The sequence below is a fragment of the Schistocerca cancellata genome, chromosome 2 (genome assembly GCF_023864275.1).
Source record: "Schistocerca cancellata isolate TAMUIC-IGC-003103 chromosome 2, iqSchCanc2.1, whole genome shotgun sequence".
NCBI classification, from domain to species: Eukaryota; Metazoa; Arthropoda; class Insecta; order Orthoptera; family Acrididae; genus Schistocerca; species Schistocerca cancellata.
This window is the reverse complement of record NC_064627.1, coordinates 6,736,041-6,753,957: the sequence shown is the minus strand read 5'-3', so window position 1 is coordinate 6,753,957 and position 17,917 is coordinate 6,736,041. Positions and strand designations below refer to the sequence as shown.

At 40.3% G+C, this 17,917-nt stretch overlaps 1 protein-coding gene across 2 annotated transcripts in view; it reads left to right on the top strand.

The window, feature by feature from the left end:
* The window catches only part of LOC126161294 (filamin-A), a 917,852-nt gene that overhangs the window by 715,530 nt on the left and 184,405 nt on the right, over positions 1 to 17,917 (top strand). For both annotated transcript variants that reach the window (XM_049917033.1, XM_049917034.1), the window contains exons 30-34: positions 151 to 378; positions 2,074 to 2,211; positions 2,346 to 2,519; positions 6,296 to 6,526; positions 6,619 to 6,731. In XM_049917033.1, the coding sequence (XP_049772990.1) occupies positions 151 to 378; positions 2,074 to 2,211; positions 2,346 to 2,519; positions 6,296 to 6,526; positions 6,619 to 6,731 (884 nt within the window). The remainder of the gene's footprint in view (positions 1 to 150; positions 379 to 2,073; positions 2,212 to 2,345; positions 2,520 to 6,295; positions 6,527 to 6,618; positions 6,732 to 17,917) is intronic.

The following is a 17,917-nucleotide window of genomic DNA, read 5'->3' as shown; positions in this document are numbered from 1 at the left end:
CAAATAAGTATCCAAACTTTTTGATCCAACATAATGTTAACAGCTAAATCTCATTAGAGATGGGTGAATGTATTTCAGTTTGCTAGTAAAAGGTCTGTAAATAATTTTCTCACATAACATTTTACTTAATTTTTTTAAAATTTGTTTTAGGTAGCCCTTTTTCTTGCCAAGTACTTGAGGCAGCTCGGGTGGTGCTGTCAGGAGAAGGTTTAGAGAAGGTTCCAGTGGCTCGAGATGCAAATTTCAGTGTGGAAGCAGATGCAAGTTTGGGTCAGCCAGAAGTGCAAGTGCTTGGTCCTTCAAGGAGAATATTGCCAGTTAATGTAAATGCCCAGGGTGGTGGTCACTATTCGGTCCAGTTCACTCCAGTAGATGTAGGTATGTATTGTTCACATACTTGCCTCCAAGAACATAACTGTGCTCAACTTCCCTTCATGGATGTTTCACAAAAGGTATCATCTAAACCATGAACTAAGCCTCATACAACCGTACAGCACGCAGGACCATTATCTTTTAAGATTACAAGGAATGCCTTCAGATATTTTGAGTTAATTATTTTTAAAGCTCTTATGACTCTGCCATATAGATCTCAACTGCTGAGAAGCTGTATACATGTGCAGAAAATGTACATTATACTTATTGTCAGTCATTATTAATACCTCTAAGCTGCAATTGTGCTTTGTCATACCATAGAGTTGTGGGTATTCCAGACCATCTTACCGGCAGGTGGCTGTTGCATTGTACATGAACAGTAATCACTGTACTTAGATTCACATTGATTCTGTTCTGCAATATTCATTAACCTCTAATTGGTTATCCAACTCCAAAAATGTGTGTCATTTTAATGTATGTTCTCTGTTGTATCACCTTCAGCCAATATTTACCACATATTTCTTTGGCTTAAATATCTTTCATTTGTTTATTTAATGTACATTTTAACAAAAATTTTAAGCTATGAGAAGATTTACATTAATGTATTATGTTAGTAGGTACTGGCTATAAGTTAATTTTGTATGTACATACAGAATTTTGACTATAGTTCTCTCTTGTGTGTAGGCAGCCACTGTCGGCACATAACCTAAAGACATTTGTTTGTTAACTGGAAAAACACCCTATCTGAAGGTGTATGTACAAGCCCATAATAGGACCTGAATTTTGCATGAAATGCACACTAGGAATACTGCTGTCCATCTTCTGTCCAACTGTGAAGATTATATTCCACCTTTAGAACAGAGTGGAATTTAGAGAATTTTTTGGAATGTGTGTGGCAAATTGTATGTAGGTCAATCAGGTAGGGCTTTAACTACAAGACTGACTGCTCGTGAAATGAGTCAGAGACTGACAAAGAATGATTCCACCTTTCCTGAATGTGTTCAGCATGAATGCCATTGATATGATGTGTTTTATATCAATACAGATACGAAAGTCTCACATCTTTTAAAACAATATTTGTACAGCTAAGAATTGTCACTGAAGTTGTGTGACCTTCCTCTTAGTGTTAAGTTATCTGATAACGGCCTAAGAACCTGAAAGCTAGTTCATAAAGAACAATAAATATTATTGTGGAACTTAAAACTGTGTATTCAAGTTATTACTTTTTGCTTAATCAGTTGAGGTTTTTAGCTCTTCTGGATGTATATGAAGTTTTATCACTGACATAAGCAGAATGTTTTACTGTCCAGGGTGAATACACATTTTTTGAGCGAGTGTTAATTGCCTTATTATTTGTATGCGTGACATGTAACTTGTAATACAATTCACCCTTGATTATGCCACACATTGGGAGGTAATAATTTAATTTCATTTACAAAACTTATGTAGCTAATACCATACACTGAATTACAACCCTTCATAAACTCTGGGAGACTGTATTGAAGACAAATCAACACTCTTGACTAGGAATGATGTTTTTGCGTAAACTTTGCAACCACTTTCCTTGAAGAATAAGTAATAGATAACAAGGGATATGTTGATTATGTGCATTTCAGAATAACTCCTCAAAATTATGGAAAACTGTACTGTAATATGTACTGATATTTCAGACCCATGTGATGAAATTTGCATGTATTTTAGGTGACCACAGTGTTGAAGTAAAGCTGGGCAATGTACATGTGGAGGGAAGTCCCTTTCTTGTGAAGGCATATGATGCTGCAAAAGTCAGAGTGACGGACATAAATTCTGGAATAGTAGGGAAACCTGTGTTTTTTAGCAGTAAGTACCTTGCATACAAATAAACATAAAGAAAATAATAATGATATTTTCATAAATTACACTTCAGACAGGCTCAAAGAGCTTTAAATGTTTGTTTGTATACATGTTCATGGAAGGAAATTAATACGTTACAGTCAATGCTAGCCAAGCTGGAGCAGGAAATTTGGAAATAATTGTTTCTGTGAATGGCAGGAATGTACCAAACTATGTTCAGTCTGAGGGAAACGCCAAATTCAGGGTGAACTTTAAACCCCAGGAAGCTGCTCCACATAGTCTGAGTGTGCGATTCAATGGTGAGCCTGTTCCAGGTAAGTTATTCTGTAAGTTATTTTGCAGTTTACATTCGTTATTATGTCCGCCCCCAGTAGCTGAGTGGTCAGTGCGACTGAATGACAGTCCTAAGGGCCCGGGTTCAGTTCCCAGCTGGGTCGGAGATTTTCTCTACTCAGGGACTGGATGTTGTGTTGTCCTAATCATCGTCATTTCACCCCCATCGACGTGCAAGTTGCCAAAATGGCATCAAATTGAAAGACATTCTTGCATCTGGCAAACGGTCTAGCCAACGGGAGGCCCTAGTCATACAACATTACATATTACTTATTACAATAGCAGAAATCAGTAATACCAGCTACAAAAATATATTTTGTTTTATAGCCCTTATAAATAATCGAAGCACTTCTTATATGTTATGCTGTGTCATAGATTAGCTCATGACACCATGTTTACTGCAGTCTAATATAAATGCTCACTACAAATATATTCAGTTGTGGAATACCACTACGTGACTCAAAAAATGCAAATCCTCCAATAGGTAGAAAGACTGGGTGGGAGAAAGAAACAATTTACTTCAGTCTACTGGCGAGTGGCAGCATTTGGGTTTTTTAGTACGCATATCCTCAATGCAGCGGTCATCCCCCCCCCCCCCCCCCCCACTTCCATCTCACCTTCTCCCAGTCCCCCCCTCCCTTGCTCCCTTTCCTTCCACCCCTCAGACTCTTGGTGTGGCAAAGATAAGTTCATAATTATTTATTTCCAAAGTCAGAAGCCCATTGAACAGACAATATAACATTGTATTTACATAAAACCATAATTTTCCACAATAAGATACAAAATTGATAAAGGGGTGCTGTTTAAAATTAATAATCTTCTGACAAATTTTTGCTACAGTAGGTACAGTAAATAGCCAGGTCTTTTACAGTGCATGTAGCTGGGCACAAACTAGCATCTTTTACAGAAGATGTTCACAATGTCCCCTCCTGCACGAATACAGGCCACACAATGTCCCGTGGCCCTGAGGACACTATCCCAAATTCCAGGAGTATTGCCTATTTCCTCACAAGCTGCCACAATTCAATTCTGAAGGTGTTCCCTGTGGGGCATCAGAGGTAAATATGTTAATGAGTTTAAATCGTCCCACAACTGGAAATAGGTAGGTTTCAAATCAGGTTAGTGTGGATACTGTGCAGTCGCTGTCTGTGTATAATTCTAAGGCTGGGAAGGTGTCATTTGTAGCACACTGCTGCCAGAACCACTGGCAGAACAAAAATCGTGCAGGGTAATGTGCTGGTAACAGAACCTTTATGCTTTGCAAATGATAAGAGAACATCTGTTGCTCTTGCAAGTAGTGGGTCGCAGTCATCCCCGTCGAAACCGGGAAACTGAAACTTCCCACGAGTGCACACGTGGTAGTGGAAACATTCAGATGTCTTTCGCTCTGGGCATCTTTGCAGTGGGTAGCTCTGCCAATATGCAAGATGAGCCAGCACAGCATTGATGTCCGGGTCACGGTATGTAAAGTGCAATTCTTCCACCACTTGATTCGAATATACAGTACAAAACCATTTTTACCTTCCCGTAAGTAAAGTTTTCCCACCATTTATGACATTTGCTGCCATCAAATTTCATATATAATTCACAAATGATTTTGTGTTAACATATTTATAATTTTCCCACAATTTACACTTTATGAAAAATGATCGTGGAGAAAAAACTCACATAATTGACATAAAAAGATGCTGGCATGGTTTTGGCCACCAAAGTGGTGTTTGCAGATTTACAGGTTAAATTTCTTGACACCAGGATGCTCTACTCAGTGGATCTGAAATGAGAAATGGGTAAAAGTTGGAACAATTCGTACCACATCTTGTGCCACTGCCAAGGTCGACTCGACTCAGTGGCTGATGGGAGTAACTAGGTTCGTTCGAATAAAGATATCTTGACAGTCACAACTATTTCCATTTACTACACATGCATAGCTTCACAATTGTTGTGATCATCACGACACCTTTGTCGAACCATATTTAGTACGTTTTGTCATTTGGCCACTTCTAGTGCTAATTGACACCTTCACTGACAAGGCATTACTCAGATGTTTTTTGCTTAAACACAGCACCAGTTAAGTATTTTTTCATGCTTAGCAATACATATTTCAAGAATTTATTCTCATTGCCAAGTCCAGTATTTATGTACATATTTTTTGTGATGTTTCACAGACAGACAGTGTGAGTGATAGTTTGCATATGTGTAGTTTTCTGTACAACTGAGGAGCCACATTACCTTATAACCTCAAAAAGATGACTACAATGCAAGAGATACAGAACGACACTTAGGCAGACATCACACACAAAATACATCTTTGCACTTGACAATGAGAAAAAATTCACAAAATGCGTCATACTAAGCATGAAAAAATACGTAACTGGTGCAGTGTTTTATTATTTAAATAGTGAATGACAGCTGCAGACTTTCCAAAAACATCGATTATGTTGTATAAATTTAAGTCAGACATTTCTACTTGCCAGACAATTACCAGTTCCAGTTAATCAGCAGTTTTTAGTAGATAATAAATATTTAGAAGGTAATAAACCTTTATTAGCTAATAAAAAAAGTACCTGACAATGATTTGGTGCCTATTATGTACATATACCATACATAAACTGTGAAAATACAAAGATGGATCCTATGTGTAACTTTTTATTGCTTAAAACATTATTTCCCACATTTTACATTTTCCTGCAGTATTCATCATATTTTTTAAAGTCCCTCCAAAAGTTTAAAAGTGGAGTTCCACTGTATGTGTAATATCAGACACAGCATTCAGTGTAGCCTTCACCTCAGAAACCAGCTGTCCTATTAATATTGTCGGCAACAGCAAGCACCTGTCAGAAGAAAAACATCTCTGGTTTTGAAGCCCGCGGCTCGGAAACTGAGTGTTTCGACGAGTGTTGTGACGAACTTCGTTTACACATGGTAGTACGTACCTCAAATTATGCCCTCAATTTTTGAACCACCCTGTATGCCAGGTAGTTTCACTGACTTGAGTGAGGAGAAGACTATGGACCTGAATACAGTTATGGTTCCACAGGCAACTGCAACATTTTTCCATGAAGGCATTGACTACCGTGGTTCACAGTAGGGCAAATGTCATAACAGTTATGTTAATTACTTTTTGAAATAATAAAGTGTATTTACTTTTCCATCTGCCTCCTTTTCATTTGGCTGCCCATTACATATTTAAAAGAGAGCAATTTCAGGGAAGTGATAAGAGTGGACACTGAGAAAGAAAAAACTTTAGATGGTGGAAGTGACATGAAGATTGTCATTTCCTCCCATTTCATGCCTGAATCCTGAGCACAAGAGTATTGTCCCTCACACTGCTTCTAATGTTGACACAGTGCTGAAAATGTAGATTCAGTTGGATGCTGCTGCTTTTTACCTCAGAAAGGTACATAACCCAGTGTATTTCAAAGCTTGCTGTTACTCTCACACATAATTGAATAAACTGTAAATAACCACAAAAATCTTCCAGCCAAAATGGTGTTTTGTTGTCTTTCCCTGTCTTCCAGCTACCTTAGTGTGATTTTTAGGCTCCGTCAAATTGTGATGCATTTTAATTTGATCATCTTCTGTTCAACTCTGTCATGCCAAATTAGCTAGCATGTGATTTGTGCATGTGTACTATTTACATAACTGTAAATCAGTTGGTCTCCTGGTTTGCCAGTCAGCTTGAGCTGCTTCACAACTGGAATTTTTTGTTTTAGTGAAAAATCTGAAATATGCCTCATTATTTCCTTCTCTGTGGCAGGTTCTCCGTTTACCTGCAAGATTCTTGACTCCAGCCAAATTCTGGTGTCAGGTTCTGCATTAAAAATGTCTCCCCTCGGTCGCTCGGCAGTTCTCATTGTCGATCCTCAGTTACCGGCTGCTGACTTGGGCTCTTGTGACGTCACAATTGCTTCCCCTTCAGGACAGACTACTACTGCCAGAGTGACAAAGACAGATAAATTTATTGCAGAATTCACCCCACTTGAAGTAGGTAAGTAAAGAATGTCAGGTAACTGTCAGACACTTGTAAATCACTCTGTACTTTGGCATTGACAATTCTGATACATGTCTGCACATTTACAGGACGGCACAGTGTGTCTGTAATGCTGGATGGGGAACCAGTGAGAGGTAGCCCTTTTGCCTGCAACATTTATGATGTTAGCAAGGTTAAAATCTCAGGACTTGGACCATCTAAGGTAATCAGACCACCAATCAATTAATGACAGTGATTTGATAATTATTTTTAAGTAATGGAATCCTCTTTCACACAAAGGTTGAATTGGATAAAAACATTGAAACAAATAATTAAGAGAATATGTTTAGATGATTTATTATATATAACCATATATAAACATAAACATGACAATAACCATAAAGATAGCAAATAAGTTCACGATTCTGTATTTCATATTTTATCACTAGTCGGACAGTTCCCAAGTGTCTAGGGCTGTGTGTGTAATTTTTGCAGTAAAGTGGCCTTTTGTAGTTGTCAGATGTATATTTTACCAATGCCAGTGGTTTCCAAGAGCCGCACTGCTCCTAGTGTGTCGAGAACCACTGCAACCATTCTTACTGGTTTACATTGGAGTAGTTGTAGTTTGTCCTCTTATCAGGTAAGTTTTTCAAGTTCGTTTCTTGTCGATTCTGTTATTACCAGAGGTATCAATGTCAGTGATGTGCACTGTACTCTTCTGCACAGTTGTAGTATTGTGTTCCTGCATTTTATTGACCTGAAGCTGAAAATCGCATTGTAACTTGCCACGTTCACTCTCTAGTATTTTTTTTTGGCTTACACTGGCAGATAGTAATCTGCAGATTATTCATGCCACATCATTGTGCCTGTGTACAGATCAGTCTGTGTGATCATTTTGCAAAAGCCCAAAATTTGGTCAGTTGTTTTGTCGGCTTCATTGCAGAGTATGCACTTTGAGACTTTTGCTGATTTCTCAACTCTGGCTTTGATGGTATCATTTCTGAGGGCTTCTTCCTGAGGAATCAGTCCTTCAGTTTCTTTTTTTAGGGTTCCATTCGTCAGCCAACACTAGTCTTTTGTTTATCTATTTTGACTACAATCTTCTCCAAAAACTACCAATGCATTGCTTTATTGTGCAGACTGCCAGTCGCCATTGGAATACAGCTATCCAGTATTGATTCTTAGTTTGCAGTACCTTGAGAAATTTTCAGCTCTTGGTTTCAGTCAGAGCTGACTCTTTGCAGTCTTCCACATAGTCCATCAATGTATACTTACTTCTCTTCTTCCATTATCTACCTTGCTTGCAGGAATCCTCTACCACGTGCTTTTCTGGGCAAGTGCAACCTGTCGACATCACTTGCAGGGGTAGAGTGCATTGTGAATTGTCATAAGTTTTCTTATTTTTCTGCTCAGAATACATTACTCTACTTTTGCCAATCTCACAATGTCTGTAGTGTATTGTTGATGATAATGGCCCAGGTATTGAGGCCTTGATGGTTGGGGATGATTGTGCACTTTTCAAAATTTTTGTGACCCGTTTGTTTTCTCTTTGATGATCACATTTTTTACATGCCCATGTTTGTTGTTGTCCAGCTGGAAAATTCTTAGGTATTTGCAGCCTTCTGGCTGGTGGTGCATGACTGTTTGTCCTAGAACACTTTTTGGGAATTTGCCCTTCCTTAGCGCCAATGAGATGCACTTGCATATGCTGAATTCCATGCTAATGTCGTTATTGAAAATTCAGACTATATAAACATCAGAGACTCGAATTAAATTTCAGATTTCCATACAGCTTAGTCATCCAGAGCCATAGCAGGTACCTGACCCTTTTTTTTCTTTTTTTTCTTTTTGGTCTCCATTCATTCCAGATAGCAACAGCTGTAGGATACCTGAAAGTATTAGAGTAAAATCCAAAGTATTCGCAACAAAATGCCAGAGTTTGAAGCACTCCTGAAATGCTGTAAGATTGACATTATACTAGGTACAGAAAGCTGGTCAAAATGTGAAGTTGATAGCAGTGAGATTTTTGGGGTAAATTCGAGTGTATACTTAAAGGATAGGATTATGGGAAATGGAGATGTGTATTTGTTGCAGTTGACAAGAAATGCAAATCCATCAAGATAGAAATTGAAACTGCACGTGAGATTGTATGGGCAAGACTCTATATCAGGTGTGGTCTTAAAATTGTAACTGTATCCTCCTCTTGACCACCAGGCTCACCTCCTGATATAGCTGAAAACTTTGTAGGTAAGCTCTTTTCACTTGTATGGAAGTTCCCCATTTAAGTTCCCCAATTGTGAAAAATGTGTAAAAATCAGCCAACCGGTTGCATAGGTTTTCTATATACCTTGACCTGGTTTCGTCACCTCTAAGGGTGACTTCATCATCAGAAGGTAAGGTAATTACATGAAGAACATATCGTCAAAGATGTACAGTGATTTAAGAGCTGAGTTGCTCAGGTCATACATTAATATATAAACCATAATGTTATTCAAAAGGTCAAACATTAAAACATAAGTAACATCGGTGTGGTGTGAGGAGACTGACTGTCAGACAGACAGTACATCTTTGACGATATGTTCTTCATGTAATTACCTTACCTTCTGATGAAGTCACCCTTAGAGGTGACGAAACCTGGTCAAGGTATATAGAAAACATATACAACCGGTTGGCTGATTTTTACATGTTTTTCAAATTTGTGTATACGGTTGCTGCAAATGTCAGCCATGTTCAAAATTTTTCCCCAATTATACTGTAATTGTTGGAGGAGACTTGAATCATTCAACAATCAATTGGGGCAATTAGAGTTTTGTTAATGGTGGGCACAACCAGACATCCTGTGAAACATGACAAAGTGCCATCTCTGAAAACTACTTAAAACAGACCCTGATGCTGTTAGGTTTCGAGGGCTAGGGGGGGGGGGACCCCAACATAAAACAGATAGTTCGGAACACCACTTAATGATGGAAATATTGTCACATAGAAGAAGGTGTAATTAGATGAATGATGAACACTAACTTCACTTAACAAAGTTTTATTCAGCACTTGCACGTACAAGTGTGTGGAGTGAACTGCCTCCGGCCAGAACACATACAGTATATATACAGCTACAGAACGTTCCAGTACAATGATTCTTGACATTCGTGGATACTTCTAGAATGTACTCGAACCGAATATAGAAATTAAAATTGTACAGTCTAGATGAGCTTTGAACTCATGACCCTCCATGCAACAGTTTAGTATCATAACCACTACACCATGGTGCTACTCAGCTCCTTCTGCGACATTGCTCCCTCCTTAAGAGAGCAGCATCTCAGTGTTACGTCCTCCTAGTCCGGGAACAAGTCATCAGCCCTGTATACTCCGACTCCCGATGGCTGATGCTCGCCTTGGCGGTGATCTTTTTAGAACTTCCTTTTCTGCTATACTCTTCGTCACCTTTCTGTTTGTTGCCTCTCGCTGAAGTTCGAATTTACTCTAGGTGGAAGGATCCTTGTAGGGCTTCATTCAAAGGACGTAGACTGTATCTCTGATCTTTCGTCGTCTTGCGTCAGAGTCGAAATCTTCAGCTTCATAAGTAACATGACAGCTGTCTTACAACCTGATAAGGTCTAAAGTAGTGCCTGAGGAGCTTCTCAGGAAGACCAACCTTCCGAACAGGAGTGAAGATCCAGACGAGGTCACCAGGATGATAGACAACAGGGCAGTGGCTTGCGTCATACCTTTGGCGGTCGTCTCCTCGAGCCTGCAGTGTGCGGAGTCGAGCTAACTGCCAAGCGTCCTCAGCTCTGGTTAACATCTGGCCAATGTAGTTGTCATCCACATCATCAGGATGTAACGGAAACACACTGTCCATCGTTGTAGTTGCCTCATGCCCATGCACCAGGAAAAATGGTGTAAATCCCGTGGTGTCTTGTTTGGTGGTGTTGTAGGCAAACGTCACGAAAGGTAGCACCTCATCCCAGTCACTCTGCTCAATATTGATGAACATTGATAGCATGTCGGCCAAGGTCTTACTAAGGCATTCAGTAAGCCCGTTACATGGCCGATGGTAGTCAGTCATCATAGTTTATCTGTGTCACAAGATTCGATCGAAAAACTTTCCCTCGATCCATGGTTAACAACCTTGGGGCACCATGTTTTAATACAATGTCTTCCGCGATGAATTTGGCTACCTCGGATGCTTCAGCTATTTTCACAGATTTTGTAATGGCATAAGGTGTCAGGTAATCAGTGCAAACAATAATCCATCTATTGCCACTAGCAGACATTGGAAATCATTCGAGAAGGTCAATCCCAACACACTGGAAAGGCGTTTTGGCTGGTGGAATTGGTATTAGTCAGCCATTTGGTGTCTGAGGAACTGCCTTTCTCCTCTGGCACTCTCGACAGTGCGGCACATAGTGACGGACACTCCTAGATAAACCTGGCCAGAAAAATCTCTTGCGGATTCTATCGTAGGTCTTAATAAATCCTAAATGTCCGGCCTCAGGTGTGTCATGGAATTTCTGTAGAACATCTAAGCGCACGTGTTTAGGAATCACTGGTAGCCACCTCTTTCCAAACGGATCAAAGATTTTCTTGCAAAGTAATCCATTAATTGCCTTAAATTGTCCTTTCACATCCTCTGACCGATTTAAGGCAAGCATAATTTGAGATATCTTGGCATCCTTCATCTGCTCAGCAGAGATATCCTGGAGTGTACCGAGACAGTCACTATCTTCACCAAAGTCTTGATGGTCTTGCACACGCTTTCTTGAGAGACAGTCGGCATCTTGGTGTTTTCTTCCACTTTTGTATACTATGGTAATGTCATACTCTTGAAGACGTAGTGCCCACCTGCTGAGTCATCATGTTGGATCCTTAAGACCTGTCAGCCAACAAAGTGAATGATGGTCTGTAACAACTGTGAATGGCCTTCCATAGAGATACTTTCGAAATTTGCACATGGTCCAGATCACAGCGAGACATTCTCTTTCTGTAGTTGAGTAGTATCTCTTGGCTTTTGTAAGTGTCCTAGAAGCACCTTCTCTTTTCCATGCAAAATTTGCACCAGAACAGCACCAATCCCATACCCACCGGCATCTGTGTGTACTTCTGTAGGTGCTCTCTCATCATACAGACCAAGTACAGGGTCAGTCGTCAGAGCGTTTCGCAGCACATCGAAAGAATCTTGTTGAGCATCACCCCAGATAAATTTAGCATAAACTTTTAACAACTCTTGGAGTGGCCTGGCTTTGATACAAAAGTCTTTGATAAAATGACGGCAATAAGAACATAATGTGAGGAAGCTTCTCACATCTCTAATACTTTTAGGAATAGGGAATTCCGTCTTAGATCTCTCCTTTTCTGGGTCTGGCTGCAAACCTTTGTTTGACACAAGGTGTCCAAGTATTTTGATTTCTTTTGCTCCAAAGAGACACTTCCTTGGATTAAGTTTCAGTCCGCCTTGTTGGCGACACTTAAGAAAGGCCCTATGTTCATCAAATGTCTCTAAGAACACTGTAATGTCATCTAAATAACAAAGACACATCGTCCACTTCAGGTGACTTAGAAGATTATCCATCATTCGTTCAAAAGTTACTGGTGCATTACACAAACCAAACAGCATTATCTTAAACTCATACAGGGCCTCAGGGGTTATGAATGCAGTTTTCTCACCATCAGCCTCATCTACTTCGATTTGCCAGTATCCCAAGTACATGTCCACGGTTGAGAAAAACTTAGCCCCCTTCAGACAATCTAGTATATTGTCAGTTCGTGGTAGAGGGTAAACATCCTTTTTAGTTATCTTATTAAGCTTCCTCTAATCAACATAAAAGTGCCAACTGCCATCCTTCTTCCTGACAAGGACCACTGGTTATGACAATGGGCTCTGCGAAGGCTGAATGATGTCATTCTTCATCATTTTCTCTACCTTGTCGGATTATTCGATGTTTCGTTGCTGACACAAGGTATGTTCTCTGGCTTATTGGTTGATGGTCTCCAGTGCTAATCTGGTGCTTCACTGTTGATTTGTCTAATTTGCTCTTCGCCTGCGGATTGAAGCATTCTTGTAGAATGGCAAGTAGCTTCTTCTGTTGTTCCTTAGTGAGATCTGGTGATAGTCGAGCTAGAAGATCATGTCTCGTAGTGATAGTGCTAATTTCGCCCACAGACTCGGCACGGGAGGTTTCTGTGACGCTGTTCTTCAATTAACAGCTCAGTGTTTGCTACGCACACGTGTCTGGGAAGGATCTGCCGTTCTCGGCGACAGTTAACTATCCACATTTCACCGAATCTGTCCTTAAAAAGAGATGACAGAGGTTGGGATGACCAAGTTATTCTTCAGTGGTATGCTTCTCTTACATTCCACTACAAGATCCATGGGTTGATGCATGGCACAACATGTGAAAGTTACCTTTCTAGTGCTGACTGAAGGAATGATCACTCCATCCAGCACACAGTCTCCATAAACTCAGATGCGCATCTTCCTGTCCACAGTATCTCATCTCGTCTGGCATAATCTTCGAGTGACCACAGTCTATAATTGCCTGAGAAGCTTTCAAAAAATTCCATCCGAGAATCGTGTCATGACAACACTCTTATAAGATGATGAATTCTGAGGGCTGTATATGGCCTTTTGTACCCACACGAATAGTACATCTTCCTGTAGATTTTACATATTTCCCATTAGCCACCTTCAGCAGAGATGTTTTGCTGTCGACGAATACAGTTTTCTGCAACTGGTGACGGGACTTTCCCAAAATGACTGAATATGATGCTCCAGAGTCCACGAGAGCTCGGGCTGGTCGGCCGTTCGTGAGGATATCGACGTAGTTTCCTATTTTTTTTCTACGGCGGCCTCACCTCCAAGGAAGGCCGCACCCTTTAGTTTTCCAGGTTGCGGCGGCTAGGTGATTGGCTGGAGCTTCTAAACAGCGATGGAGACTCTGATCGTGTCGTACAGGAGTTGGCGTCGGCTAAGATCGGTTTGCTGTTTTCTGGCACAGGTGTCATCAAATATCCGCTGCTTTTCTCAACAATAGCAAACCACATGTCCTGGTCGTCCACAGTGGAAACATACTGTCCGTTATCCTGGGTCGTCCAGATGTCAGTCTTCCGTGGTGCCCAAACAGGTTCCTCGTGCGGCATTGTAGGAGTGTAACTTCGCGTGGGTCTCGACTTTTTCACCGTTTTGAACGGAATTGAAGGAGGAGAGATTGGGTTCAATGTCTGTTCCACTTCCTCCCTTATGACCTCTTGAAATGTCTCGGGTTTTTGTTTGCTATGCAATCCGAGTGCCTTCTGAACTTCCCCTCTCACTATCTGATGAACACTGATGAAATCAGTTTCTTCCTCTGTCACAGACATCGATATGACATTTGGAAGCTGTTCAAACTTCTTGTGTGTAATTCTTTTTTGGTGCATTGTCTCGATATATTGGCACCATTTTATGAAGTTGTCTTCTGTGGAAACCTTCTTCAGGAGTAGGGGTTGATACATGTCCACAGCAACACCCTTCATGAGATGTGCAACCTTATCTTCCTCCTCCATTCTAGGATCCGCTATTTTACACAGCTCCAAGACGTCTTGAATGTAGGATGCTGTAGTATCTCCTGGACGCTGTGCCCTGCATTTTAATCTATCTTCAGCCTTGCACTTCTGTCTTTGTGTGTCGCCGAAATACTTGTGCAGTTCCATCTGGAACACTTCCCAGCTTGTGAACTTCTCCTCGTTGTTCTCATACCATTGCTTGGCAGTGCCCTCTAAGTAGAAAAATATGTTGGCCAAACACACGCTCATATAACTTCAGCCACTTTTCTGGATCTTGGCCATCGTCACCAGAGAACCCGAAAGAATGTCTCGTGTGGTGGCACACAGTTGCTGTCATCGTAACATCCTCTTCTTCTTCTGTCTCCGGTAGATTGCGATCTGCTGAATATGGCTCGAACTCGGGTTTCTTGCCACGCAAACGGCGGCTCTGTCGTGGCCTGATGTAAGCCACTGTGTCGTCAATAATGTGCGCTGTCACAAGTTCCAATACCCAGCGTCTCCACCAGAATAATGTCACATAGAAGAAGGCGTAGTTAGACGAATGACGAACACGAACTTCACTTAACAAAGGCTTATTCGGCACTTGCACATACAAGAGCGCGGAGCGAATTGCCTCCAGCCAGAACACATTCGGTATATATACAATTACAGAACATTCCAGTACAATGATACTTGACGTCTGTGGATTCTTCTAGAATGTACTCAAACTGAATATAGAAATTAAAATTGTACAGCCCAAGTGAGCTTTGAACTCACGACCCTCCATGCAACAGTTTAGTATCATAATCACTACACCACGGTGCTATTCAGCTTCTTCTGCAACAATATATTAGCTATAATGGTGACAAATAGACCTGATCTCTTTGAGGATGGCATCATTGAAGCAGGTATCAGTGACTGTGAGGCACTTGTAACAATAATGGTTGCTCAAAGACAAAGGTCAGTTAAAACAAATAGAAAGGTTTATATGTTCAATAAACTAGATAAAAAAGCAGTGGTATCATATCTCAATGAGAAACTTGAAACTTTTAGCACAAGACAGGGGAATATAGGTGAACTATGGCTCAAGTTTAAAAGAATAGCTGACCATGCACTGTTTTATCCAGTGGAACAGTTCATAATGGAAGAGATCCTCCATGGCATACAGTTCCTGTAAAGAAACTTGAAGATAAACAGAGATTACTGCATAGCAGGTGTAAAATAAAGCATAGATAAAGAGATGCTGAATGAAACCTGTTTGGCTGTCAAGAGAGCAATGTGTGAAGCCTTCAGTGACTACTGTAGCAGAATAGTGTCGAGTGATCTTTCACAAACTCCAAAGAAATTCTTTTAGTATGTAAAGGCTGTTAGTAGCATCAACATTAGCGTTGAGTTTCTGATGGATGAGACAGGTACTGAAACTGAGTGTAGCAAAGCAGAAGTAGGAATGCTTAACTCAATTTTAAAATGTTCTTTTACAAAGGAAAACCCAGGTGTATTGCCCCTGTGTTATTCTCCTACCACTGAAATGATGAGTGCAATAGATTTTAGTGTCAATGGCGTTGAGAAACAGCTTCCACTCCCAGGGCCCAATGGAGTCTCTATCAGATTCTATACTGAATTTGCAGCTGCAAACTATAATGTGTCATAGATCCGTCAAACAAGAAACTATGCCCACCAATTGACAGAAAGTATGGATCACACCCATCTAAAAGAAAGGTAGTAGAAGTGATCCAGAGAAATCCTTGACGTGATTTTCTTGTAGAATTTTAGAACACATTCTGAGGTCAAACATAATAAGTTATCTCAAACAGAATAACATCCTCTATGCTAACCAGCATGCATTCTGAAAATATAAATCGTGTGAAATCCTACCTGCACTTTTTTGACATGACATACTGAAAGCTTTGAATCAAGGCAGGCAGGTAGATGCAGTATTTCGTGATTTACAAAAAGCTTTTGAATCAGTACCACATCTTCACTTATTGCCAATAGTACAATAGTATGGGATATAGAGGAAAATTTGTGACTCAATCGAGGATTTTTTGGTAGGGAGTGCACAACTTGCCCCAGGGAAGTGTGTTGGGACCCTTGCTGTTCGTGTTGTATATTAATGATCTTGCAGACGATATTAATAGCAACCTCAGGTTTTTCAGAGATGCTCCAGTAATCTGTAATGAAATACTCTCTGAAAGAAACAGCATAATTATTCAGTTGGCTATTGATAAGATTCAATTATTGGGAAATTACTGGGGAAATGCAATCTGTCTACAAAGGATATTAATTAGAATCACTCGTATGACACATCCTTGAATATTACTCAAGTGTATGGAACCCACGTCAAATAGTACTAACAGGGGATATTGAATGTTTGGTTTGTTTGATCTGTGAGAGAGTATCATAGAAATGCTGAAGAAACTGAACTGGCAGACTCATGAAGATAAATGCAAACTACCCCTTGGAAACGTACTTTCAAAGTTTTCAAGAACCGGTGTTAAATGATAACTAGGAATATACTACAACCGTCTATGCATGGCTCCATTAGGGAGAGTGAAGATAAGAGTAAATTAATTAAATCACACACAGAGGCATTTAAACAGTCATTGTTCCTACACTACGTATATGAATGGAATGGGGAAGAAACTCTAATAACTGGGACTATGGGACATTCTATCTGCCATACACTTCACAGTGGTTTGCAGAGTGTAGATGTGGATGTGGGTGGGATATTTTTTTCCATGAAATCTACATCTACATCTACATACATACTCTGCTAGCCACCAAGCGGTGTGTGACAGAGGGCACAATTAGTGCCAAAATCATATTCATCCTCCCCCTCCCTCCCACCCTCTGTGTTCCACACGCGGACCGTGCGAGGGAAAAATGATTTCCTGAATGCCTCATTACAAGCTCTTAATTTCCATTATCTTTGAATGGTGATCATAGCGTGATTTGGAAGTTGGTGGTAATAATATATGCTCTCCAACTTTCTATGAGATGTTTGACGCACTTGCCATCGCTAAATGTACCAGTCGTGAATCTTGCCACTCTTCTTTGGACCTTCTCAATCTCTTGAATCAGACCCAATTGGTAAGGGTTCCATACAGATGAACACTTTTCTCTAATAGTGGATGACCTAACATATTTTAAGCAATTTCCTTTGTCGAATGACTGCATTGCTTCAGGATTCTACCAATAAACAGCAATCTAGAGTTCGCCTTGCCCATTACTTGTGTAATCTAATCATTCCATTTTGAGATCATTTCGAATAGTCACACCCAGATACTTGATGGATGGTACCGCTTCCAAAGACTGGGCACTTATTTTGTATTCTTACATTAAGGGTGATTTTTGTCTTGTTATATCCAGTAGGTTACACTTACTAATATTGAGAGATAACTGCCAGTCATTACACCAAGCATTTACTTTCTGCAAATCCTCATTGATTCATTCACAACTTTTGTGTGATACTACTTTCCTGTAGACTACAGCATCATAGACAAACAGTCTAATGCCAATGTCAATACCATCAATCAGATTGTTTATGTAAATTGTAAAAAAGCAGTGGACCTCTTACGCTGTCCTGCAGCACACCTGAAGTTACACTTTTTTCCGTTAAAGTCGCCACATTCAGGACGACATACTGCTCTCTGTCCATTAGAAAACTTTCTGTCCAACTGCATATGTCATCAGATAGACCATAATCGCGCACTTTTTGGAGCAAGTGTCAGTGCGGAACTGAGTTGAACACCTTTCGAAAGGTGAGGAATATGGCATCAACCTGGGAGCCGGTATCTAGAGCCTGTTGTATATCATGCACAAAGACGGCCAGCTGTGTCTCGCATGACCACTGTTTCCTAAAACTGTGCTGGTTTCTGCATATGAGCTTCTCAG